Below are 25958 nucleotides of genomic sequence, written 5' to 3'. Positions count from 1 at the left end.
TCAAAGCGCGTTCTTTTCCGAAAAAAGGAAATTTCTGGAAAAGCAAGTGGAGGATCCTGGAAGGCAGGTGTCGCCGGCTGCCAGAAAAAAAACGAAAAACAGTGCCCGGCGGAGAGTAACAGGAAAAGACAAAGACGCAGAAGAGGGAGAGCCCACGTCAGAAGCTGCACGAAAAACAAGAGTCCTACGTGACGGTGGTGAAAGCCTGTCTTCTTAAACATATCAAGAATGCGTGGGTGGAGAAGTTACGGGAGGCAACTAGAAACCGTGTTAAGTCGTACTCCATGAGTATTATAAAGGCTTCGTCAGGGCTAATGCATATGTCGAGGGAGATGTATCTCGACGTGACGGACATGGAAACAGTCGAGGTTCCGGGCGATTTTTTCGACAAGACCATTCTTCGGCACCTGATGCTTAGTAAAGGGGAAGCGCGGAGGGAAAATGAGCTAGTGCATGCCTTCCACGAAAATCACTCCGAATACCACTTCAACGGCACTCGATACATGGGATACTGGGGTATGTTTACCTACGGGGCCATGAAGTACCTCACGAACCTGAAGAAACATATGATCGTGAACCTCGAACGTTTCATGATAGGCGCCGTGTTTGCGCTCTACCCGGGTGCCTCTCGCAAAGGAATATGGGCGATAATCAATGGCATCACGAAAGATCACAAGCGTGAAGATGAGATCCAATTTGTAGACAAGAAGGCGTCAAACGAGAGCACGAATGAAGCTTCTGTAATCCGTGCGGTCATGCAAGAGCATCGTACGGTACTGGAGCTGGCGAATCCAGCAGAAAAGGTATCAGAGTTGAAAAAGATAAGGAAAGATACTACCTCCTCATATTGAGGTATTTCGTGTTTTTGGATCGAGAACTCGAAGGCAAGGCAGAGATGAAGCTTAGTGGGACAAAAAACGAAGATTCGGAGAAACGGAAGGCTTTCCTAATGGGGGACGCGCTTCAACGTCGTTCCGTTGTGCAACATCAAGTCACGTTTTGTGACTATCGACTCCAAGGTCTTCTAGTGCATCATGAAGGAGATCAGTTCGGAGTTCGATGTTAGCAGGGAGGAATCCTCCGGCGAAAACCGGGAGACGTACTGGAAGAATATTTTCGATTTCAAACGTCTCAATACGAGCAAGCAAAAGTTATTCACTGGGATGATTGAGACCGATGGAGTAACCATGTATGTACACTATCGGCGCTTGAAGACAGATCGTCCAGTTCCGCCCTCGGCTGCGCCCGTGACGAACCATGAAGATGAGAAGGAGGAGGATCCTGTGACGCAGGAGGTGGAGGATAACGGCTTTGTCGTTGGCACAGACCCTGGAAACACGAATCATATAGCCATCGCAGCACCCAAGCGAGCGGAAGATGGTACTGACGGTAATTTGCCTCATAAAGACATTCGTCTTTTCAAGCTCTCGAGGGCGAGATACTACCGAGAATCCGGCATCATGAGTGCAAGGAAGAAAATTCAGACATGGAATGCACGAGTGAAGGATCACCTGGAAGCGACCAGCGAGATGACGTGCCGCGGAGCGGGCTATCGAGCTTTTCGGGAGTTCATGAAAGTTCGCGTTGCTCATTGGGAGGCGCTCTGGAGAGAATATACCAAGCCCCGGTGGGCTTTCCAGCGTATGAACCTGTACTGTGGGAAGCAGCGCACATTCAACATTCTTTTCAGTCAGTTGAGCGCCTTGAAGGAGTGCAAGCGTCAAAGGCCCGTAGTAGCGTATGGAGCAAGTCGCTGGGCCTCCAAAACAGGTGCACACGCCGAAGCTTAGGTCTCCTTCCTCCATCATCAACCCCAGTTTTGCGTGCTTTTAGTCTGACGGCTAATTTTTTTGTTTTCTTATCTCCCGTTTTACATACGCCAGTCTCTACTTCTACTCAGGTTCTGTCGTCGTTTGTTGAGGGATGTTGATGGCAGGTTTAAACTCCCGAGCTCGCCGCCTCTGAACGTTGTCGCTACATTTCATGTAAAGGTGGCAGTTGCGAGCTACGCGTCTCTTGCCATGTTCATGTTCTTCCAGAATAGCGCTGGTACGCCTTTGGCATCGGTGACACTTGGCATTTGTCAGGTGTTCGCATAGGGCTAGCACTGCGCCCGTATAGAGGCCCCCCCTGCTGCGCGCGAACGCTTGCTTCATAGCTTGGTACTTTTCTTTGACGGGTAGAGAAGGTTCTGCTCAATACCCTGCTCCGTTTCCGTGTCTGGTGCTGTACATAACGATCACGGGTGACTTGTGGGCGATTCGCTCGGCGAGTACGGTTTCCGTAACATGAGCGAGTGCACGCTTTCCCCTTCGATAGAGGATTTGCAGAACGGGATGATGCCCGTGATGAAACGATTAGCAGATAGAGTCCAGGCTATAGAACAAGTCGAGAAATTTTGATTTCTGTGCGAAGCCTCCGCGCAAAACGGTGACGCAGGCTCCAATGGAGGCGATTTTTTGCAATGACTTAAGATCGAGTCCAATGCCCTTTGCCATGCAAACAGAAGTGACGGGATCATCTGCGGACATATCCCGTGTGGCACGCTCTCGCCGAAGAGGCAGAAGTGCAGCTTTTGCGAGCAGAAGCACGTCCAGTACACTAGGCCGCTTCCGAACCAAGTGGCCTGCGGGTCATTTGCTTTTGCGACTCAATGAACAAGTTGGAGAATGCACGCCTCATGTGTGCGTACAGACGAGACCGATGTAGGCCGCATCGCGTTTTGATGTACTCCTCCCAAGGATGGTCTGGATCATGCATTTGGACGCTCACGAACACTACGAATGAAGCGCGCAAAGCGTCTGCCTTCGCTGCTCGATCCGGAGCTTAAAGCGTCGAGTTCGGTCCTGATGCCGTCATTCTAGCTCCCGGGATGTCTCTTCGTGTCCATCATGCCCGACTCCCGATACTGCCGTGCGCTGGCAGAACTGAGCAGCTACAGCTGCATGCCTTGGAGGTCTCTGGCTCCGTCCCCTACCCCCTCATGAGCTCGGCGACGGCGCCCATATCAATGAAACCGGAATTCACGCCCGCCACCGAGACTTGCTCGTCATCCACCTCGAACGGTTGGAGAGGAGTTTCATTGCTCGACTCAGGCGTCGGTTACACAAAGTGCATGCACACAGATATTCTGACTGTCTCCATCATGGCGGTAAACGTGTCTCCGCTGTCTGTCCTGAGCCGAGAGGCCATGCATGAGCCCCGCAAATGCTCGTCGCGACGATGTTCGAATGCCTGGTCTCTGCTCGCAGAGGCCAATTGTAGCGCACGACGGACGCAGCATAGTGCTATACACATGTGTCTACAGTGATGTCATGGGACCGGACCCCATACGTGCAGACCACATGGAATACATGTTTGTGGCGGCGGGATCGCTCTTATTCGAGCACGGCGTCTGCTCTGTTCTGAACTAGTCGTCTGTTCCGGAAATGGGGAAAATGGGGGGAATGGATTGATGACGATGCAGGTGTGCGGATGGAGTTTGATGGCATTTGTTTCGGATGCACTGCGCACTGGATGCGGATGACGAGACGTGTGCGTCATCCACCTGCTGAGCGTGGCTCGGCTTACTTTGGCGAGACGGGTCTTTGTACTCCTATGCTATCGGAGTCAACACCAAGTCGTCCAGCGACGTTTCTGCAATGAACTGGATACGTTTCTTCAGGAAAAAACTTCGAGGAAAACCTGCGAAAACAAAAGGGCATGCATACAAAGGCAGTCCGGATTCACTGCTCTGCATCTATCGATTTCGCCTTCGCCGCGCTAGACTTGTATGGCATTCTCTGCGCAGTGTTTTGAACGCTGCTCTTCCAAGACGCTACGATTGATAACGGACGTTGTACCTACGTCCACCTGAGACGCTAGCGCACGGTGAGTCTTGCTCCGCGCCCGGCATCGCAGATGACTTCTATGCTCATGGCACTCAGTACCCAACGGGAGCGTCCATTCTTTTGCCGCCATTCCCAGAGATGTCAAGTTGCTTCTGCGATCGGGCAAATGGAGCTTGTGTTTTTAGGGTGAGCGATATCGGTGCGGGCGCCGTATGCTGTGCGCAAGGCTAGCAACGCGTACTTGGCCACAAAATGGTGCATCGCTGTCAGCAGGTGACCTACGCCTCGCAAGCGCTGCACAGTACGCGTGTATGCTGGGAAGATAGCCGACGCCGCCCGCAATACCTCGCTTAAACGGTCCAAGATAGGTGCGATACTGGAGTGCACAATACATGCCCAAACATGCGTGACTGCACCCGAATGGCACTCGGTAATATGCGCCTCCATAAGCTGCGTATTTGATCATCTTTTTCACACAGATATCCACCGGAAAAACGTTTCAGCCCTCGTTGCGGCGCTCTGCAGACGACCAGCCTTCATTGGAACAGCTTGCACAATCACTCTGCCAGTTCGCTGCACAGAGACCCAGCGAATACCTCTTCGACACGGGTACGGTGTGCGCTCGACGGAACCTGGTCGCAACGCTATGCACGAGGGCGGAGCGAACCATGCAACGAGCCGTTCACGTGCATGAGCGCCGATAAACTCGTCCAAGGCGCAGACACCGCCGCTGACCATGTCGCTTCGTTTCGAGCTCACTGCGCGTATCTGTATCCTGTATGAGTACAGGAAACTCAATCCATCACACTAAACTTTACCTCAGCGTATCATCCAGGATCTGATCCTCGCAGGCAACTGGCTGTCGTTGGTGCCAGCCTTGCAGACGCTATCATCGTTAGAGACGTGCTCTGTTTCTTCAATCGACTCTGGGAAAAAGTCAAAAAATCGAGTCGCATACTCTGGATACCCAGATTCAGCCGTTCCGCACGACATTACGCTATGCGCGGAAACGAAAGAAACGCACCAACGCGCCCAGACGAACGCCAACTCCGCCACACAGCACCGACTTCATCGCATCCACGAACACGAACAGATGCCAGTATCTCTCTGCAGAGAAGCGTCCAACTCGCGACTCGTTGTGCGCTCCATCGATCGAGAATCAGTCAGTCAGTCAGTCGGTCCATCGATCAGACAGTCCATCGATCAGACAGTCCGTCGATCGAGAATCAGTCAGTCAGTCAGTCAGTCAGTCAGTCAGTCAGTCAGTCAGTCCATCGATCCGTCAGTCCATCGATCGAGAATCAATCGATCGCGCGACACGTCGCAAGCAGCGCGCGCCCGTACCCGACACAGCCGCCCTCATTCAAATCGCCGATTCGCCACATCCAGCCGTTGCGATCCCGACGCCCGGTGTGCCGCCACTCCTACCGGTGTGTCTGCTGCTGTCTGGCTGTGCCACGGTGCGGTATTGCGTTGCGCTTCGCGAGCGTTGCCGCTTTTCTGCGAATAGCGGACAACAGCGTGCAAGGCGCTACAGGGAACTGGTGTTTGCTTCGAGTCGAACCTGTCCCCACACGCGGTCGTGAAAAGTGACCAAGCGCTCTGGCTGGAACCCCAGGAATGGAGGTCAGGTTGAATCAAGATGTTATATCGCGTTTACAGGAAGTTTGGGCGGAGATTGGTCTCGACGAAGCTGAACGAGTTCGTCGGGTGGAGGCTTTGCGCGAGCAGGTGATTCGTGTATACGTGGATACGCTGGAAAGTGCGGCGGATGAGCGGGATACCCTCGAAAATGAACTGGACGCCGCTGAGGCACTGCTGCTGGAGCTGCAGGCGGAGGTCGCCGCTGCTCAAAAGAGCGCTCCTGCAGCATGGTTGCCTGCTGATGTGCTGAGCAGTAGCCGGCGTACGGTCGGTGGTGACATGACGGAGCGACAATGGGGGGCCGCCTCTGCTGCCAATAATACCATAGAGCTGTCGACGACTTTTGGCGCCGGCGGTTTGGGGCATACTGCAGCACCGGACATGTCCGTGAGTTGTACGTTGCCGGATGAGCCCTCTCTGCGGCGTGAAGCGCCGACTGTGGAACGTCTACTGCCTGGTGCAAGCACGAATCCTGGGCTCGCTCCGCATGAGCGATCCGGTCGCTCTGGAGACTCGTCCGGTCGTCAGGGCACTTTGCTACAGTGTCTGGACGAGGTTTCACGCCAAGTCGCTGCTTTGGAAGCGCAGAAGCGACTCTTTGTCGAGCGTCTCGGTGAGCTGCAAAAACGTGTTTTGACGCTCTGGGTTGATGAACTCGGCGAAGTCGTTGATGACTTGCCCGAGGAGTACCGGGACGCACTCGTGATCACGGGGAGTCGGCGCACCCGCGACGTACCGTCCGCAGTCGAACTCGGGGCAAATGTAAGCCCAAGTCATGAGGCTAATTTTACGCAGATTACCACGATTGCCTCCGACCTGAACAATCCCCTTCGCAAGATTTCCATTCGCGAATATGGGCAGCGCATTCGTGCGCTTGAGTCGAAGATTTCGGAACTGTTAGAGCTGCGCCAGCAACGAGTGCAAACGATTGCATCGCTACTTGTGTCGATCAGAGGTCTTCTTCGGAGACTCTGCATAGTGTCACCCGAAGAGACTGAATCAGAACTCGATCGTCTTGCACTGACCTTTGACGGTACGCAGGAGCCGCTGGGTGCCTCTCTTGTTTCCATTGATGTTTTGACCGCGCGGGTAGCGTATCTGGAGCGGGAAATTGAATTGCGGGTCGAAGAGCTCGATCGAGTATCCAATATCGCCGCTGAGCTCTACAAGGCGCTACGTTATCCCGCGGAGCGCTTTAGTGCATTCCAAGCGGAACACAGCACTCTCAGCAAACACAGCTTGGAAGCATGGCACAGCCATGTGGAAGAATTGCGCGCGACTCGCGAGAAGCGCCTTCGAGCTCTCATTGCCAAGGAGAAAGAACGCCTGACCGCGCTGTGGAATGAGCTTGACATCGCACCAGCGCAGCGGGTCTCGTTTGCTTTCTGCAGCAACGATGAAGCGAGCGAGGAAGTTCTCGAAGCCATAGAGCAGGAAACATCGCGTCTCGAGTCCATTGCAAGGCGTATTCGTCCGATCCACGAGCTTTTGAGGCGCCGCGAAGAATTGCTCGAAAAGAAGATGGAGCTGGATCGAGAGATGCAGAATCCGGAGCGCCTCTTTGGTCGCAGCGGCGGTAAGCGCATCGTAGGGGGCCTTCTCCGCGAGGAGCAGCTCCGAAAACAGGTGCGTCAGCTACCCAAAGTGAACAATGTGTTACGCAGTTTACTGGAGAGTTATGCGCACGAATTCCAGAAACGTTTCATACATAAGGGTGTGGATATTTTGGAGCGCCTTCAACAGGAAGAGGCAGCCGAGGCTGCCATGCGCGTGAGTCGCAGCGGTCAACGCGAAACGCCCACGAACGCGAACAGCGGAGCATTTGTACCGGTTGCTACGGTCCCCGCGAACGCGGCCTCTGCTGCCGGCAGCGCAGGTCGGCTTGCTGCACCGAGCAACGCCACGAGCGCTCGTTCGACCCCGACCCCAAGGCCGAATGCACCAAATACATGGAATGGAACGAGTGCGAAGAAAGTGCTCGCAGCCCAAGTTCGCAAGCGCGTGGAATCGAAACACGATGCGAATACTCCTTTCGCGGTAATCGGACAAGCGAAGACCACCACTGCGCTGGCGGCTGCAAGTGCCGAAGTCCCGGGCGCATGGTGTGCCTGGCTTTCAGCGGCGGGGCCTGCGAACCAGCACCATGCGATAGCTCGTGAGGGTTCAGCGGCACCTTATAGTATGTCCTGTAGAGCGCCTATGATTGGAGATTTGCGAACGCCCCAGTTTGCGTCAAAGGTAGCAGATTCGCCACAGAGTCCTGGAGTCGCCGGAATCCGACCTCCGGGTGGGTGCGCCAACCAGAGCACTGGCCAAAATGACCGCTGCTTCACCGAGAATGCGTCTTCCAGCAGCGGCACTGAAATGAGTACGTCCAATAGTCACGGTTGCGTTCAGGGCGGAAGCGTCTCTGAGCGGTCAACACGGACGCTCGATCGTTCCCCTGCACAGACCACGCCCACTGAGCGAGCAGGGGCAAAGCTCGCGGAGCACTCGTACGGTTCGAGTGCGGCAGCACCGTCCTTCGTCGGTGTAGAATACAGGAGTACCCCGACTGGAAATTCAGCGCGGCTTATAGGGTCACTCCATTCGTCCCAAAGCGATGGTCATCACAGCGGAGGCAGCGCGCCGTCGTTAAGATGCGCCTCCGAGGCGAAGCTCTTGGACCCGAGTCTGTCGTCCGGCACGTCGGTGTCCGGCTCGACGTTATCGCCTTGCAGGCAGTCGCAAGGAACGGAACATCAGCAGCAGCAGCAGCAGCAGCTCATGGAAGCCGGAATGCAAACGCACGAGCACAACGCGCCCGCGCTTGATACCACGAGTAGGGCGTCGCATATCGAAACACCCTCGCGTCTGTCACAAGAGAAAAAACGAGCTGTACAAACTTCAGACCCTGAGTCCGACCAGGAAAACAGTAGTTTGCAAGCGAATGTCGCGGCCGAGCAGTCGTTCCGACCGGTCGAGACCCCGCGAGCTATCAAGGGTGTTAGCGACCGCGGTTCGCCCCGGCTCCAAGAAAGCGATCTCACGATGAACTGCATGCCGAAAAAGCGTGTGCGCTCAGCGTCATCGGCGTCATCGGCGTCAACTTGTACACCGAATACCACGAAAATGAAGTGTACCGCCGTCGACAATCAGGAGTGCACGACTGGGATGCCTTCGAACGCCCCGACGAGGGCGCATTCTTGCGCCGAAGACTCGCTCTCGGAGCAGCCGGGCTCGACACATTCGAGCACCAGGCCACCTGCGGCGTCTGGGGAGCCCTATCCTGTTCAGTTTTCAGCCGACTTTCCTTGTGCCGAGTCGCCTATCCGCTAACGCGTATCGGAAGCGTTGTGATCTAGTTGCTGAACCTGCCTCTGGCGTCGCGTCCGTTCGTCTTGGCTCCAGATGCGCGTTTTCGCTGAAGCGTTTGTCCGCGAGCGCCTAACGCCCCTAGTCGTCCGCTTCCCGGTGGACGGTATGCAAGCGGCTGCGTGAACGAATGTGATTGCGTTACCCCCGAACATTGACTAAGGACTGCTGGTTCCCATGTATCAAGTCCAGCGCTCGTGCATGCAGCATGCGAAAGAAAGCACCACCGCCACATCACCGTCCCAGGAGCAGGTCAAGGCCTCCGTAGCACTCGTTGGTCGCGGGTCAAGCAACACCACTTGCATACCGTTTGCTGTTATGCATGTTATCTGACCTCGACGCTCGACACGCACGCAAATTCCGCCTGGAATCCTTCGAATGCGCAACTTGCGCTGCTGCGAAAGCGCAACGATGTGCATCGGAAAGCGCAACGATGTGCATCGGAAAGCGCATCGGAAAGCGCATCGGAAAGCGCATCGGAAAGCGCATCGGAAAGCGCATCGGAAAGCGCATCGGAAAGCGCAACGATGTGCATCGGAAAGCGCATCGATGTGCATCGGAAAGCGCATCGATGTGCATCGTGTGATCGCGCCGCAGCCGCCGTCGATTCCGATCAGCGCTGCGCTGCGCTGCGCTGCGAACGCCTTTTGAACCATTCTTTCCCGTGAGGTGCAGCTGCTATTTGTGCTGCTACTACTTCTCCGGCGACACCAGTCATAGACGGGTTCGCGTAAACTTGTTGCGAGTACCCTAAACAACAACTATGACCACAAAGGGGGCCCCTACTTTTCTTGAGGGAACGGAGGCAATGACCCTCACCCGCTACGTGCTGGTGGAGCAGCGGCGCCACCGCGAAGCACAGGGCGACTTGACGCTGCTGCTGTCCGCGGTGCAGCTTGCCTGTAAGGTCATCGAGTCGTGTGTGCGGCGCGCCGGTATCGCGAAACTCTACGGTCTCGCAGGCGACCAGAATATTCAGGGAGAAGACCAGAAAAAGTTGGACGTGATAGCAAACGACACCTTTAAACTGAACTTGATTGCATCGGAGAAGTGCGCGTGCTTGGTCAGCGAGGAGGAGGAGCTGGCGATTCTCGTGGACCCATCCTTGCGCGGCCACTATGCCGTCGCGTTCGACCCGCTGGACGGTTCTTCGAATATCGACGCGAACGTTTCTATCGGCACGATCTTTGGCATCTATCACATCGATAACCCGCAGGAACTCAACTCGTCGGAGGACGTCAATCGCTATATGCTGCAGAGCGGTCGCTCGATGGTTGCTGCTGGCTACGCCATGTACGGATCCGCGACGAACCTCGTTTTCTCAACAGGTGAGACTGTCAACGGGTTCACGCTGGATCCGTCGCTGGGGGAATTCGTTCTAACGCACCCGAACATGCGTTGTCCACCCCGCGGGACCATCTACTCGATCAATGAGGGCAATAGCCGCGACTGGGATCCAGCTGTTCGCGAGTTCGTGCAGCGCATGAAGTATCCTGAGAAAGGGAAACCGCGCTCTCTGCGCTACATCGGATCCATGGTGGCTGATGTTCATCGGACGCTGCTGTACGGGGGAGTTTTCATGTACCCCGCGGACAGCAAGAGCAAGGATGGCAAGTTGCGGTACCTGTATGAAGCGGCGCCGATGGCGTTCTTGATGGAGGTCGCCGGTGGCAAGGCCACGACCGGCAGGGAGGATATTTTGGACGTCAGACCGCGACATATTCACCAGCGAGTACCCGTGTTCATGGGCAGCGCTGAAGATATCGAAGAGTTTTTAGAGATCGCTAGCAAGTTTCAGTAAAAGGGGAGAGGATCGTTACCCGTGGATCGCGTAGCGCAGCGTGCGCTGCCCGTTGGCGGCTAGCGTCGACTGGACGCGTCCCCACAAAGATCTTGGTCTTACGTCACATCTCCGTGGTTTATCCATGATCATTGGTATCGAGCGCGAAACTCCCCGAAAGGACAAATTCCGTGCGCACGTGAGACCGCCGGCTGCAAGATGATTGGAGACACTGTGTGATGATCTCGAGCCAATTCCCTTCGATCTTCCATGCGACGAAGTGATAGGCGTCAATGCCGCGAGACGCTATGGCGACCTCAGCCCAAGATGCTGCATAGAGCGTACGGAAAGGTGACCCGCACGATAACGCATGCCGAGCGAATCGTGCACGCCTGTGCATGACACGTTGAGATCTCCGGAACGAGAAACCGTTGAACACGACTCGTTTTTTATCAGTTGGAGCCCGAGATTCCACGACCTGTCTCTGTGGTGCGCATAATACCAATGAACTGGACTCCGTATCCCTCGGCGACGTCTTTGGTCGACCTTCGCTACTAACTCGCACCCGAGCTGCTCGTCCACAGGGTTGAATTATCCACCCGCATCACGGCAGACGCAGTCGCTGATGCGGCTCCCCGCTCGTAGGCATTGGTACCCATCGAGCGGCGCGCTCCCTGCGGTCCGTCTACTGCAAGGGATCGCGGGGAAATAGCTCCATTCTCAGGCACCGCATATTCCGATACGTGAGCGTTTTTCTCAGCGTCACTCGGTTCCGCGGTTGTCGGCAGCGTCTCGACGAGTGCCGGTGGCCGCACTGCATCAAAGAATGGATGCGCCATGCATTCCTGTGCAGTAAAGCGCTCTTGGTGATCGTATCGTAACATGTGCTCCAGCAGATCGATGCCATCTGGTGTGACGAGATGTGCGTTTTCGGGCACCACAAATTGATCCCACGGTTTTCTGCTGTGTCGCCCAATCAACGTCGCGAAGGAAGCGCGCAGTTCAATGCCGTATTTTGCTAAATAGGCATAAAGGTCATCGGTACCGAGCACGCGAGCGATCTTCACCAACTGGTCCTGGTTATCATGGCCATGAAAGAACGGCTCCTTTCGGAAGATCATGCCGGCAAGCATGCACCCAAGCGACCAAATGTCCAAGGAATAATCATAATCTTGAAGATCGACGAGTAACTCAGGTCCTTTGAAATACCGGGAGGCAACGCGTACGTTGTACAGTCGTCCGGGATGGTAGAACTCGGCTAGACCCCAGTCGATCAGTCGGAGTTCGCGTCGTTCATGGTCGATCATGACATTGTGCGGCTTGACATCACGATGCATAATGCCCATACTATGCGCGTAATCGAGCGCCTTCAATACTTCATAGACATAGTAGCGGATGTCGTTCAGCGTTAGCGCCGGATACAGCTGTTTGAAATCAGTGTTCTGAATATACTCGAAGATCAAAGACGGTGTCTTCGAAACGGGGTCGCGACAGAGATCCAGCAGTTTCACGATGTTCGGACCGCCCCAGAGATTCTCCAAGATCTTGATTTCTCGCTTAATTTTCTTCTTTTTCACCGGCTTGAGTATTTTGATTACGACCCGATCGCCGTTCACGACGTTGATACCCTCAAACACGTCGGAGTACTTCCCCCGACCTACTTTTCGAACCACTTCATAGTTATCCTGATTACCCCAGTTGACCACGAGGTTCTCATAGTCCCAGTATTCGCGGGGGCGGTTCTCGTTCACGTGCGCGTAGACGCGGGCAACAGAGCACGGCGGCTTGCGACGCACTGTGCCCATTCGATGCACTCGGACAACGGCCCGCTCAGCGGTACTGCACAGCTCTGCGACGTTACCTCGCGGCGAATCAGATAGCTTAGGTTACAAGGTTCAGGTATGGCGCCAGATACCGCCCGAAACACAACCGCAAACGCACACCGAGGCGTCGCCCGCCGAGGCAACGAACACCAAGCCAAGTTGCAGTTGTACCGAAGAACCCGGAGTAGCCGGCTCCTCCAAGCGGACACCTTACACTGTCTTCAGTGCACAAGGCACTCGTTAGGTCAACGCGTCCTCTACCAGTCACTATGCCCAGTCTTTCGACAGCAGCACAGTAGTTTCCGTTGATAGACGGTAGCGTTGTCGCTCCTCGCGATGGACAGCGCCTGCGTGCGAGGCGCGGCTTTCCGCCACCGCGGCGACGCGACCGCGCCCGCCGCTGAACCCTGGATGCTGGACGCAGGCGCGTGATCATGGAAACGCTCCAGCCTGCCAGCGCTGTCAGTTGAGCTGCCTGTTTGCTTTCGTGCAGGGTCGATGATGCCACACAGACTTTCTGGAAACATATTTGCTTTTGATAATCTGGGACGGCGCTTCTGCTTCTATGCGGACGAGTTCCACGTACCCCGGTATCAGTCCAGCGTATCCCATGGAAGAACGGTATCATCGATCCGGTGAGTAGATGCGCGAAGCGTCATCGGCGGGCGCTGGCTGTGGCGCTCGAATGCGCCTTTGCAGTCACCGGAGGCGTACAGGATGGGTTTCAGATGCCTTTGCGGCCGCTTTCGCGAAGCTCCTGTCCAATGCGAACGCATAGCTAATGGATATGGTGGGGATTCACATCAGCGCAATGATGATAATAATAATAATAATGATGATGATGCATCAGGGAAAATAGGGTACGCGGACGACTGCGCTTGTCGCGTCGTGCGCGCTTCGAGTTGCTGCTCGCAAGGCCGCCTCGAAACGAATGCGCCTCACTCGGACAAGTGCCTCGTCTGCGATGCCTCCAGCGTATCGCCAGATTGCTCGAACCCGTTTTCATACGGAGACACCCGCCTACAGCTATTCGAGAACAGTGCCGACCTTGTAGAGGAACGATAATTTTCTCTTTGGTCTATGATAGCATATGCGGATCGAAAGAAAACCCTGTTCGGCTCAGGAATCCGGTATCGGAGACAGACGAGAGACCTCGCGCTTTGTATGGATTCGCGATGCTAAGAGCGTCCGCGCAGTCGACGTGCGCTGTACGCAAGTGCGTTGATCCTGGAGCCGTACGGAAATTGGATAGTTCGTACTTGGTAGTGCTGTCGTGCCATACCTTTATTCGTGTTTTTGGCTTAAACTAGTGATTGTGACCAGCGCTTGCATTCAACGCCAAGCTGCGGGTATTCTTCCAAGTCGCTGCTGCAACGCGACCTAGGGGCAAGACGGTGAGGTATCCGAGCGCGAAGCACACCGCCGCAGGAGTTTCAGCGGTCTCTGGCGCGTCGCTTTAGAGACTCGACCAAACGTGGACGCTGTACTGTACGAAAGTGTGTGCGCGGCTTCTTTCGGACACCTGCGGAACGAAAAGTCGAGGAACCTAGTCCTGGATCGTGTGCTCCTCGGAACGTACCCGCTGTGTGCGACCCTTTTCGGAGCCTTGGTGTCCTTCGAGAACGCCGAGTGAACGCTTCCTACAGACAAGTGAAACCCGATAACGGGCATAGGTTGATGCAATGGCAGAATCAGGTGAGCACCGCGCAAGACTCCGATATTCGCGCGCGAACTTCCAACGGCGTCTCTCAACGATCCAGCCGAACCTGGAGTCCATCCAGTCCCTCGCGCAGTTCATCCTATTCATGGCGCCAACGTTCGCATCCTCACTCGTTCAAGAATGGGTGCAAGTGTTTACCGAAAGCGATCGCGAGCGACGTTTACACCTTTTGTATGTCGCGAATGAGGTGCTGCAGCACGCGCGCCACCGCCTCCCTGTATCGACACTGGAGCAACTTGCGAGTCTCTTCTTTGCGGGATTGGAAAATCACTTGGATGTATTGTTTGGTGATGAGCGCTTTGAGAAGCTGATGGATGTTTGGCAGTCGAGGCAGGTTTTCACGGAGGAGCAGCTCGATCGTTTGCGCAGACGCATGAAGGAGCGGCTTGAGTGGCGGGCGCGAGTCCAAGATGCCGGGAAGCACATTGAAGCAGCAATTGCAAGCTTGAAGGATTCCGAGTCCAGAGAAGTTTCCGATGCGCAAGCACGCAACGTCGAGGGCGTTGTCATCAAACTGGAGGAAGCGCTCCAGCTTGTGAAGCGTTACCTCGACGGCCCTGACGAGTGCGCAAGCCCGGAAGGGCGACCCAATGAAGACGGTTCCAAAAGCGAAACTGCTTTTGTATGAGAATTTACTTGCGTAGGAAATCGCCACTGTGATGCATTCTCCGCGCTTGCTCGATGACTTGATTGCTGAACGAGTTTCATCGACAGAGCCGGATCACGTTGATGAAGGATGGCGCGCGGGTCGAACGACGCAGCGGCGTCCCGGTGCAGCAACTGCACCACCCTGGCAAGCGTCTCCGAGCAGTGCATCATGTCGATGGGCGTTGCAGACGCTCGTGCTACCACCATGGAGGATTTTAGATGGTGGCGGCCTGGTCGCGCAACGCATGCATGCAGCGGATACCGGATGTGGTACAGTCGGGAATCTCGAGCAATAGAACACGATTACCGTTCGCAAACGGCCGAGAAGATCGGTGTCCGAGGTGGATTGTCCGCGCTCCAGACTTGCTGGAATTCTAGCTCCCGGGATGTCTCTTCGTGTCCATCATGCCCGACTCCCGATACTGCCGTGCGCTGGCAGAACTGAGCAGCTACAGCTGCATGCCTTGGAGGTCTCTGGCTCCGTCCCCTACCCCCTCATGAGCTCGGCGACGGCGCCCATATCAATGAAACCGGAATTCACGCCCGCCACCGAGACTTGCTCGTCATCCACCTCGAACGGTTGGAGAGGAGTTTCATTGCTCGACTCAGGCGTCGGTTACACAAAGTGCATGCACACAGATATTCTGACTGTCTCCATCATGGCGGTAAACGTGTCTCCGCTGTCTGCCCTGAGCCGAGAGGCCATGCATGAGCCTCGCAAATGCTCGTCGCGACGATGTTCGAATGCCTGGTCTCTGCTCGCAGAGGCCAGTTGTAGCGCACGACGGACGCAGCATAGTGCTATACACATGTGTCTACAGTGATGTCATGGGACCGGACCCCATACGTGCAGACCACATGGAATACATGTTCGTGGCGGCGGGATCGCTCTTATTCGAGCACGGCGTCTGCTCTGTTCTGAACTAGTCGTCTGTTCCGGAAATGGGGAAAATGGGGGGAATGGATTGACGACGATACAGGTGTGCGGATGGAGTTTGATGGCATTTGTTTCGGATGCACTGCGCACTGGATGCGGATGACGAGACGTGTGCGTCATCCACCTGCTGAGCGTGGCTCGGCTTACTTTGGCGAGACGGGTCTTTGTACTCCTATGCTATCGGAGTCAACACCAAGTCGTCCAGCGACGTGTTTGCAATGAACTGGATACATTTCTCCTGTTAATCCAGATTCACTGCTCACATGGTAACAGCTTGAGCTCGAACAAACGGAAAGCCATGAAACCGCGACGAGCCCGAGATCTTGGTCGTGTATTCCGGAGGCGAAACACCACCAACATAGCGTTCAGCGAGCGCAAATCCACCCGATGTCTCTGGGGCGCGGATCGCGAAGCAACTCGCCATACGCCGTGTGAAGTGCAGTTCGCATCGAGACGCGATCTTCAAGGACGCTTGCAGAAAATGGCGGCGACGATGGAATTCAGGCCTGTGAGAGTGCTCGACGCGGCCCCGCCCTTGACCCGTTATCTTCACCAAGTGTCATTCGAAAGCAGGTTGCCAACGCATGTATCGGGAGCGGTAGCAACGGACTCGCATCACGCAAATCGTGATGGATTTCGCACCAGCCAGCTGCCAGTGATTCCTCCAGCGTGACAAAGTCATTCAAACGAAATATATCGATATTTGGGATGCTATTCCTCGTTCAAGAGCACGCGTTCCCGCGTAGTGCAGCGCTCACGTGATCATTGCCATTCCTGAACCTGATCCCTTCACAGACAAAGCCGGAACCACCCATTTCGCCAGCGGAAAAGACTCCCAGAAAAAAAGCAACGTTCCATGGACCTCGACTGGCCACGAGTTGAGCTCACAGTGCATCCACCAGTGCTTCTTTCCAGGCAGCGGAGTGTTGAGTCTAACGAACATCCCACCCGAGTCCGTGATCCATGCACCCAGTCGTGAACTGTCGCGTGCCTGCCGCCGACGCGCTGCAATCGGAGCGCCGTCGCCCGCCGATCCGCAGGCGAAGTCGCCTCCTCTTCGCCATCTACGCGTTGGTGCACGTGAACGGTTACAGAAGCGGCCTCTTCGGCTTAGTGTTATGAACTACGGTTGCTTCTGGCGGCGGACGTTGGTTCTACTCGATGGACGGGTTCGTTTTAGCCGTCCGAAGCGGAGACTGTCCCGCAATCAAAAGGAAAACAGGCGCAAGTTCGACCGTTTTCTCCAACGAAACGCCCAAATACTGACCCAGGGTGAGCTGCAGCACGCGACCTTGGTCGAGACGACGCGGACACGACACCCGGACGATCTGGAGCCAGAAGCGAAACGCGTCGCTGACACAAGCGCAGAGCGGTAGGGCGCCGCTCTGTTCCGCCGAACGTTTTGTGCAAAAATACTTTACCTAGTCTGTGAGCAGACCGCCATTTAAATCTACAATTTCGCCTGTGATAAACCCAGCCATAGGGGAGCTCAGAAACATAACAGCGAACGCAAATTCTTCTGGTCGCATGAATCGACCAACGGGTATGCTGCTAAGCAGCTGATCGACAACCTCTTTGGGAAATCGTTCCAGAGTCGCCGTCTGCACGTACGCGTAACTGATACCGTTCACAGTGACGCCATCTCGAGCGGTTTCGCGTGCGAGACTGAATGTCAGCGTCTGGAGCGCACCCTTGGTCGTCGAATAGGCAATACCGGTGGTAATGCCTCCTGTCTTGCCGGCCAAGCTGCATGTGTTGATAATACGCCCGAAGCGCTTCGCGCGCATCGCCGGAAGAACCTCTCGCGACATGTAGAAAGCGCTATGCACGTTCTGTGCAAAGGCGTACTGCCAATCCTCTGGCGAGGTGTCGAGCGCGTGCGTCGCGCTGACAACAGCGTTATTATTCACGAGGAAATAAACCTGACCAAAGTCAGTTTGGATTCGATGCATGGCCGCAGCAACTGCTTCGGGTCGCGATATATCGAAACAGATGGGGTAGAGCGCCTCGGCTGTTGCACTTGCACCCAGCTGTGCGACAAGTGCGTTCAGGTCCTCCACTGAGTTGTCGTGAACAACCACCCGAAACCCCTCGTCCAGAAACGCGCGCACGGTCGCCTGCCCGAGCACACCGGTCGCTCCCGTAACCATAGCCACTCGGAGATCGGGCTCGATGGAACGAAAGCGGAAGGGGTCGTACTCTGTGGGCGTCCCAGGAGGCGTCGAGCCCGGTGCCGCCGCGGCCGCCATCGCGCCCTTCAATGCCGAGAAAGACCTGGACCGCGCTGCCGGGAAAGACGCGTTTCTCGACAGCCCAGGTACGAGCCTAGTCTCCTGGGTTGCCAACGACGACGTGCCGAGGCGCTGTTGAAACACTACCACCACAACCGCCGCCGCCGCCGCCACCGCCGCCGCCACCTGCCGAGGCCGGCGCGGTCTCTACCAGCGGGTAAGCAGCACAACAGAGACAACTGCCGTTTTCCGACCGCTGTTGCTCGTCTGCAGCACGTGAATCCCCAAATAAAGACGCTCCCACTATCGAACACTATAAAAGGCCTCAATCTATCCACCGTGAACGCCGCAACCCGCTCCTTACGAACAGGACAACAACACCAACAACAATTGCACCAAGCGATGCACGAAAACAATGACCCGCTGCCGTGACGCCCTGCGGCCCCGTTGCGTCCCGCGCCCAGCTGCGTGCGCGCCGGCCCGCCAGCTGATTTTTTTTCTGGACAAACATGGACATTGAAGTCTGGGTTTTGCGAGTCGGCGCTTGGTATCAGCGCGCCCTTCTTTCGAAGCTCTTCCAAGTTTCATGAACCGTACTTGTGCTCGGATATACTTTCCGATTCGTAGGTTCTGTCGTGCGCCGAATGCCTGTCCAGAGCGTCCGCAATAGCGTCTATAGCACTGGTGCGATCGTTGCACGACCGCAGAACGGCGTCGCGGTACCAGTGAGGGCGTCGGCTCGAGCGCGTACTCGAATACACAGTCAATGGCGCCTCGGGGCCTTTTTTTCGATCGGCCGCTTGTTATTGGTTTCAGTTCCTCCTGGCATGCTTCGAGCCTGAGAGGCTTCCCCACAAAATTGGATAGCCTCAGCTCTTCAGGTCTCGAATTCAGCACCGCATATCTTCTGAAATGGCTGGCGCCGTTCAAGTCTCGGTTCACGAACGTCTTGCATGCATTGGCGCTGGTTGAACTCAGCATTGCAGGGAGTCCTCGAACGCTTGCCCTCTGTGCCAGTACGGTCTCGTCGTCGTCCTGTCGGGCAAACACCTGTTGTCGCCGATCACTACTCTCTTCTTCTTCTTCGCTCGAAGGTCGACGAGAAGAGGATTTTTCTCGTTTTTTTTCATGGCAGGCTGCGACACCGGGCCTCGAGGATGCCCGGCTTCCATGCCCATACTTTTCCCTTCGAGCTGTTTTTGAAAATGGACGCTTTTCACACGCGCCTTGTATCAACTGCGAGAAAGCATTTGATGACACGCACCCGGGGAATGGAGCACAACTGAGGTGAAATACCAGAAGATTGCTTCCTTTTGTTCTCTTCATCCCCCGGCTTTAAATGGTCCAGAGTCTCTCCTGTAACTCCAGCGCCGTTACTAGAAGTCGAAGGATGTTGGTGGCAGCGTCAAGTCCAGATTCGCTGATTCCGCTTCAATCGATGCATCGGATGCGTATCACTGCGAACGAAGCTTCGCTTCCATTTGCATTGTCGATTCATGCAGCCACGGTACGCCCGTCGCTACGGTGGCACTTGGCTCCGTTTGGTTGTTCGGGGATGTCCGCCGGAGACCTTGTCCTCGAAGCGTCACCCACGGCGCGTGAAGGCTTGCTCCGTCGCTCGGTGAATGCCATCAACGTGTACAGAGGGGCCCTTCTCGACACTCTCCTCCGTCTCCGCGTCCGCTGCCGCACCTACCGATTACGGGCTTTTTCTGGCCGACTCACTGGGTGAAGACTCTGTCTACTGCACAAGTAAACGCGCGCTGTTCCATGAAATAGAGGATTTTTGGAACTGGATGTTTTTCATTCTGAAACAAGTGCCGTAAGGAAAATAGATGCTGAAGAACAGATCGAGCAGTCTCGATCCGTAGACAATGCGTTTGTGCAGAACACTGATGCGTTTTCCGCCGGAAGCGATCGCTACGAGAGCGCAGGTCCGAGTCCAGGACCTCGTCGTTTCATGGAAGAAGAAAGCCTAGCTTCTGGGGGCATAGGTTCTGACAGGTATCATGCTGCTGTGGAATACGGGTTTTTTCGATGCCCTCAGCAAGACGCGGATTCGACTTTCGAATGGAATCTACCGTTTGACATGACAAGTTCAGAGAAATTTCGGCATGAATTTATAGACAAGCCGTCAAAGGTTGCGGTCGCGTTTTTCGCCTCGTCAATCCAGCGGCATGAAGTCCTGTACCTGCGAGTTGCCTTGAAAAAGAAAGATCGGAAAGTTAAACCATGGGTGATTCGAGCACACTACACGTAAAAAAAGGAGAAGCGTGGAGGCTCATACGATAGAACTGGATGATGGAATCGGATATGGAACGAGACCCTTGTTCGTCGGCGTCGCGAATCATCTCGATTACGCTGACGCAACGCATTCCGGTGGCAGAGCGTCAACGCAGTCACCTCGAAAGCACAATAAACCGTCCTAAAACTTGGTTCGAATTCGTAAACCCTTATAACCGCACTTTCATTATCGAGCCTGTGCATCTAGAAAAAGTTCAGAAAAAATCGATAAGCAGGAGCAGGCCAGCATTCCGTGTTCATCTGAGCAGAACTCGTGTCCGAATAAGCGTCGACGGACCAGCGAGTGGCTTGCGCGCTGGACCAGGGCGATACCTTTGTCGATTGAAAAGCGCCCTGTATTCCAGTGCCTCACGTCGATACGCGCACCAAAGACGTCCTTTGAAGCATCTATGCGAAAACTGGCAAGCTTCCCAGACGCTGTCCAGAAGTGCCGTCCCTGTGACTGTCCCGCTGCCAAGCCAGAACGATGAATGCAAAGAAAGAACGTGTTGACGGGGCGGCAACCGAAACAGCCCCGCCTCCATCGGCGCCTACCCTGTTCGAAGACACGCTTAGGTGGCGGATGGCTCAGCGGTACTGCCTGGAGCGTCGTTCTGTGTATCGTTCTCCAAGTGCTTTTTCGAAGACTTTCGGTCTTCTGTTGCTGCAGCAGGCTCGTTGGCGTCGACGGCGTGCGTCTCCTCTGCAGCTTTCGAGTCCTTGTCGGTCGCTTCTGGCGCCGCTCGCCATAATGGAACCTCGTCAGAACGGTCTGCATCCATCGCTTCCTGGAGGCATGCTTCTGCATCCGGATCTGGTACGCAGAGTTCGTTGAACGCGCTCTCACCAACGAAACATATCTCGTACCCGTCTGGGTCCTGAAGGATCACCACTTCAACCGTTGCCTTGGCTGGCGTGTCCAGTGCAACCAGGGGAGTTTGTACGCGACCGAGCGTTTTGGGATTCTCGTTGATCTTTTTTTCGATATCCAGAGGCGATCCGGAGATGGAAAATGCGATTCTTCCGTATGCCTCTCCGTGGTCCAGCGCGGTACCCGCTGGAAGCGCCACGAGCTCGACCACGAAAGCGTCGCCCGGGTATCGCAAACGAACGCAATCCTCCGGGTCGCTGGACCTGCCCTCGAGCTGCATTCCCAGTTCATCCCGGTAGAACGAGATGGATCGCTCAATATCAGTCACGTGAAGTGAAATCTTCCGAAAGGGATCAGGTTCCGTGACGCGCTGTTCTGCGTTTTGTGCAGCGGAAACGCTCTTCCCGTCCTGCTTTATATCCGTTCGGAGCCGCTTGCTAGGTGGTTTTCCCGCTTCGGTGAGCGCATCGTCACCGCAACAGCGAAAAACGTAACCACCGGGTGCACGCAACTCGAGCACAGAGCCAGTCTGGATCTCTTCGAAAGGCCAACCTGAGTTCCGAACGCGTTCCTGTATGGTGGTGGAGGCAAGCTCGACGAAGCGCAGGTCGTTTCCTAACGCATACTTCTTGATAGGGTAGTTGTAGGTTAACTCACACGCAAAATACTCGCTTTCAGGTCCGAAACCGTACATGGTCTTGGACCAGCGGTTGTCGTAGGGTCCGTTACACGAAGCTTTGCACTCACTGTCGAACTCCTCGTGCCGAAGGACCTTCATCCCCAGCACTGTCCGATAGAATTCATAGGTCTTTCGCCGGTCGGGATCCTTGAACACCCAGTGCAACGCACGAAAACGCCGCGTTGTTTCCTCGGTTGCCATGAAGCACTGCAAATCGTCACTGAGAAACTGCCCGGTAACACAAGTGGCTAGTTCAGATGCGAACCCGTTGCCGTTTGACCCGTCGCTTGTACACCTCCAGCCTCGTACGGAATGCCGGTGCAGGCTAAAGCGAGCGCCAGCGATGGCACGTTTTGCCTGAAGCGTGCGTCGCTGCAGGCATCCCTGGTGCAGGTTATCATTATTGCAGTTGTGGCGCTTCAGAGAAAACTCTTTGTTTGTTTGTTTGTTTGTTCGTTTATTAGTGCGTATTCCTGACTCACCGGGAGACACAAAGCGCGGTTCGCTTACGGTGTTTCGGGGTCTGAGCAACTGCTACCCGTACATACTTCGGCAACAGGCTCCAGGCGTAAGCTTCTCGGCACCGAGCGGCGAGCTCAGGTCAAGCAACAGCGCAAATCGTTGCACCCAACCCGAATCGAATCGCGTTTCTCTTGCTCTGGACCGAGAGAGCTTCCGGTGACTGATGGAGAGTACAAAAGTAGAGTCGCATCGGTTCGAAGACGTCAAGCCGCGCTTAACGTACCGCACTGTGGCAGCAGTGAACGGGCCGCTCGTCGTGCTCGAGCGGGTGCGTCAACCGCGGTACGCAGAGATCGTGACGATCACGCTCTCCGATGGAACCAGGCGACGCGGTCAGGTGCTGGAAGTAAACGGTGATCGTGCTGTCGTTCAGGTTTTCGAGGGTACCTACGGAATCGATAGCGGCGGGACGGTCATCGAGTTTACCGGCGACGTACTGCGCATGCCACTCTCGCGGGACATGCTGGGGCGCGTTTTCGACGGCTCTGGGAGGCCCATCGACGGGGGGCCCGCCTTTCTCCCCGAAAAGCTTGCGGATATCAATGGATCGCCGATCAATCCGCAGCGACGTATGTATCCGCAGGAAATGTTCCAGACCGGCATCTCGACGATCGATGTCATGATGAGCGTCGCCCGCGGTCAGAAGATTCCCATTTTCACGTCCAGTGGCCTGCCTAGTGATGTGGTCGCCGCACAAATATGTCGCCAAGCGTGCCTGGTGCGACCACCCGGCACAAAGAAGAATGATGCCAACGACGATCAGTTTGCCATCGTTTTCGCAGCAATGGGTGCGACCCAGGAGACAGCTCGCTTCTTCCGCCGCGATTTTGAAGAAAACGGAGCCATGACCCGCACGGTGCTCTTCCTGAACATGAGCAGCGATCCAACGATTGAACGCATCATTACACCGCGCCTGGCGCTGACCACTGCCGAGTATCTGGCATACGACTGCGGATTGCACGTGCTGGTCATTCTTACGGATATGGCTTCATACTGTGACGCATTGCGCGAGGTCAGCGCGGCTCGGGAGGAGGTACCAGGGCGCCGCGGCTACCCTTCGTTCATGTACTCGGATTTGAGCTCACTCTATGAGAGAGCTGGCCGCGTCGAAGGCTGCAAAGGATCGATCACCCAGATCCCGATTGTCACCATGCCGAACGGTGATATCACGCACCCGATTCCCGACCTTACTGGCTACATCACCGAGGGCCAAATATTCTTGGACGCAGCGCTTCACAGCCGTGAGATTTATCCACCGGTGAACCCGTTGCCGTCGTTGTCGCGCCTCATGAAGAGTGCCATAGGCGAAGGCATGACTCGACGAGACCATAGTGACGTGAGCAACCAGTTATATGCTGCGTACGCGATTGGCAAGGATGTGATGGCAATGAAAGCGATCATCGGTGAGGAGGCGCTTACCGCAGAAGATCATCTGCACCTCGATTTTCTGGCAAAGTTTGAGTCCAAGTTCATTCATCAAGGTCGTAACGAGAACCGCTCTGTTTACGAATCCCTGGACCTGGCCTGGAGTTTGCTACGCACATTCCCCGCGCACCTTCTGAAACGTGTGTCCCAGAAGATTCTCGATGAATTTTACCATCGGGAAGGTGTTATGGATGGGCCTCTGAACAAAAAGCCCTAGCATGGAGACCCCTAATCGAGATGAGGCCGACATGCATTGAGCGAGCGGTTTCTTATCCAGTGGATGCAACGATTACGTTAGCTCTATATGGAGCACGGGAAAGCGCGTTGCATAGACGCATGGACTCGCTGGAGATGCGTTCGTGAAACGTCTTTCTCGGCGTCGTCGCCTGGAGGACGAGCTCCGTATTCCGCCGAGAGAAGCCACTCGGACCTCGTATTTGCTCGCACACACGAGATGCTCCGTGCTCGCCGCAAAACAAACTGCACAATCAGACGTTGCTCGATGCCTCACTTGCGTATGCACGATCCAGAACTGGATCCAAGAGAATCGTTTGCGCTAAGGCCCTGCCACATGGCTGGACTTGATGATTGCACCTCGCAACTGCGTCGCAACCAACGATACATTCCATACAGAGTCTTCGGCTGCGAACCTCAATAGCGATCGTGATCGTGTTTCGGTATCCGCGATATCGCCTTCGTCGCTCCTGCTTCGATGCTTTCTCTGGTACGGAATCTCGATGCGGTTTGCGCGTCTCGCTTTGCGTCCGGTTGAAGCGACGCTTTTCGCAGCACCTCGAGGGATGTGTCCATCGATCGATTTCGCGCCAGGGATAGTGGCGACGACTTGAACGGCGGTTAAACGTGCCTCATCATCGAAGCGTTCTCGACCAGAACACCAAGCAGGGCGTGTCCTGCGCAACACCAGTCTCCGCCAGTGCGTTCGTGTTCCCTTGTCTGCAACTTGCAGTCGCAAAAGCGTTCACGGTGTGATGTATGTGCAAAACAGTGCTGCTCCCGTCAGAGGCAAGGCATACACGAGGCGGATGTGCGGCAGTAGCCACGAACCCGCGGTTCCGCTACGAGCGTGCGATGCAGTAGAGAAGCAGCAGCGGTTGCCGTTGCCAGGACTTGAGCTGAACGGCGTCTCCTGTTTTGCTGTCTGGCGATGCGCTACGCTGCAACGCGTTTTCATCGGAGACTTTTCACGCGTACGTGCAGGTGAGCATAAAATGGAACAGGATCCGCCTCGCGAACATGGGCGTTCATTATGAAGTTTTCCGTTCTCTTCTAGCTATCATCAACACCAGCGTTTACGAGCTCTACCCGCGACTGCTTCGTATTCCGCTCTCTTATTGCAGGTTGTCAGTACGCCAGTCTCTCTCCTCTTTGGATTTCCATTGGAAGCTGTTTCGCCTACAGTGCGGTCCAAGTCTACGCGCAGGGACGCAATCCAAGCGAGCGGCAGCGTTGATGCATTGCTCGTTACTTCACCAAGCAGTGAATTCTTGAGAACCTGCATCAGCTTGCCTTTTTTGGTTTTGCTTGTTTTTCAAAAAGCTGTATTATGAGAGGAATATATTCGCTGGATTCGAAGCAGATCATGGAAAGAAGTTCTGCTGGCAATGATCGCTTGCGAAAAACTACCTTACTTGTACAAGCTATTCGTTCTGCAGTCCGCATGTCCATGAACGACGCTTATCTTGCTCCGTATCCTGAAGATCATGCCCCATCTACAGAACTTCCGAGAGCCTATTTATTCACCATTCCCATCGTCAATGCATCCGATTCCATACGTTCTCTAAGAAATTCTATCAAAAAAGCCACAGAATCTGATTTTAGCATACCGCTGCCCCGAACGGCGATGAAGAGGCACGCTTACCCAAAGAGACCGGTGTGCGTCTGCGGTAGACTGTCACGTGCTGGACAAGGCTATGGATTTCGTTCTGAAACGCAAACGTTCGTCACAAGAGATGCACGTCTTCGTGTCAATCGATGAGACGGTATCCGGAAGAAACAATATACTGGTATGTGGGTACCCCAAAGCAGGCAAACTGCTCTTGTTTCGCATGAAAGCGACCAAAGCGCCAACACCAGCTCTCGCTGTGATTGATGCATATGGGCGCTCACAAATCGCAATATCAGCAGGATTGTTCAGCGACGCATCTTTCGTCGATGCACAATTCGTAGCTTCTCCTTTCCAGATGCTTCTGT

The 25958-nt window shown here is 55.1% G+C and overlaps 7 protein-coding genes and 2 non-coding genes across 9 annotated transcripts, besides 1 other annotated feature; 5 read left to right on the top strand and 4 right to left on the bottom strand.

Moving 5' to 3' along the window:
* The first annotated feature begins 154 nt into the window (after positions 1-154).
* Positions 155-1759: a sequence feature (repetitive element).
* Positions 1760-1875: 116 nt separating this feature from the next.
* CYME_CMP131T lies at positions 1876-5098 on the bottom strand. Its single transcript, XR_002461525.1, has one exon. It is a non-coding gene; the product is annotated as a hypothetical transcript (transcript).
* A 352-nt stretch (positions 5099-5450) lies between these two features.
* CYME_CMP130C (similar to microtubule-associated protein) lies at positions 5451-8792 on the top strand (the record flags this gene model as incomplete). Its single annotated transcript, XM_005537750.1, has 1 exon — positions 5451-8792. The coding sequence occupies one exon, from the start codon at positions 5451-5453 to the stop codon at positions 8790-8792; it is 3342 nt and encodes a 1113-aa protein (XP_005537807.1).
* A 799-nt stretch (positions 8793-9591) lies between these two features.
* On the top strand, positions 9592-10629 carry CYME_CMP129C (fructose-1,6-bisphosphatase; the record flags this gene model as incomplete). The annotated part of the gene is made up of 1 exon (XM_005537749.1): positions 9592-10629. The coding sequence occupies one exon, from the start codon at positions 9592-9594 to the stop codon at positions 10627-10629; it is 1038 nt and encodes a 345-aa protein (XP_005537806.1).
* Positions 10630-11162: 533 nt separating this feature from the next.
* Positions 11163-12413, bottom strand: CYME_CMP128C (casein kinase II, alpha subunit; the record flags this gene model as incomplete). The annotated part of the gene is made up of 1 exon (XM_005537748.1): positions 11163-12413. One exon carries the CDS (start codon positions 12411-12413, stop codon positions 11163-11165), a length of 1251 nt encoding a protein of 416 aa, XP_005537805.1.
* A 1700-nt stretch (positions 12414-14113) lies between these two features.
* Positions 14114-14779, top strand: CYME_CMP127C (hypothetical protein, conserved; the record flags this gene model as incomplete). Its single annotated transcript, XM_005537747.1, has 1 exon — positions 14114-14779. One exon carries the CDS (start codon positions 14114-14116, stop codon positions 14777-14779), a length of 666 nt encoding a protein of 221 aa, XP_005537804.1.
* A 2378-nt stretch (positions 14780-17157) lies between these two features.
* CYME_CMP126C (similar to 3-oxoacyl-(acyl-carrier-protein) reductase) lies at positions 17158-17985 on the bottom strand (the record flags this gene model as incomplete). The annotated part of the gene is made up of 1 exon (XM_005537746.1): positions 17158-17985. The coding sequence occupies one exon, from the start codon at positions 17983-17985 to the stop codon at positions 17158-17160; it is 828 nt and encodes a 275-aa protein (XP_005537803.1).
* Positions 17986-18546: 561 nt separating this feature from the next.
* CYME_CMP125T lies at positions 18547-20241 on the top strand. Its single transcript, XR_002461524.1, has one exon. It is a non-coding gene; the product is annotated as a hypothetical transcript (transcript).
* A 581-nt stretch (positions 20242-20822) lies between these two features.
* CYME_CMP124C (probable lactoylglutathione lyase) lies at positions 20823-22001 on the bottom strand (the record flags this gene model as incomplete). Its single annotated transcript, XM_005537745.1, has 1 exon — positions 20823-22001. The coding sequence occupies one exon, from the start codon at positions 21999-22001 to the stop codon at positions 20823-20825; it is 1179 nt and encodes a 392-aa protein (XP_005537802.1).
* A 484-nt stretch (positions 22002-22485) lies between these two features.
* On the top strand, positions 22486-23964 carry CYME_CMP123C (V-type ATPase V1 subunit B; the record flags this gene model as incomplete). The annotated part of the gene is made up of 1 exon (XM_005537744.1): positions 22486-23964. One exon carries the CDS (start codon positions 22486-22488, stop codon positions 23962-23964), a length of 1479 nt encoding a protein of 492 aa, XP_005537801.1.
* Positions 23965-25958: the final 1994 nt, after the last annotated feature.

This window comes from Cyanidioschyzon merolae, chromosome 16 (assembly GCF_000091205.1).
Source record: "Cyanidioschyzon merolae strain 10D DNA, chromosome 16, complete genome".
Taxonomy (NCBI): Eukaryota; Rhodophyta; class Bangiophyceae; order Cyanidiales; family Cyanidiaceae; genus Cyanidioschyzon; species Cyanidioschyzon merolae.
The sequence above is the reverse complement of the archived record's forward strand: the minus strand, read 5'-3'. Positions and strand labels throughout refer to the sequence as shown.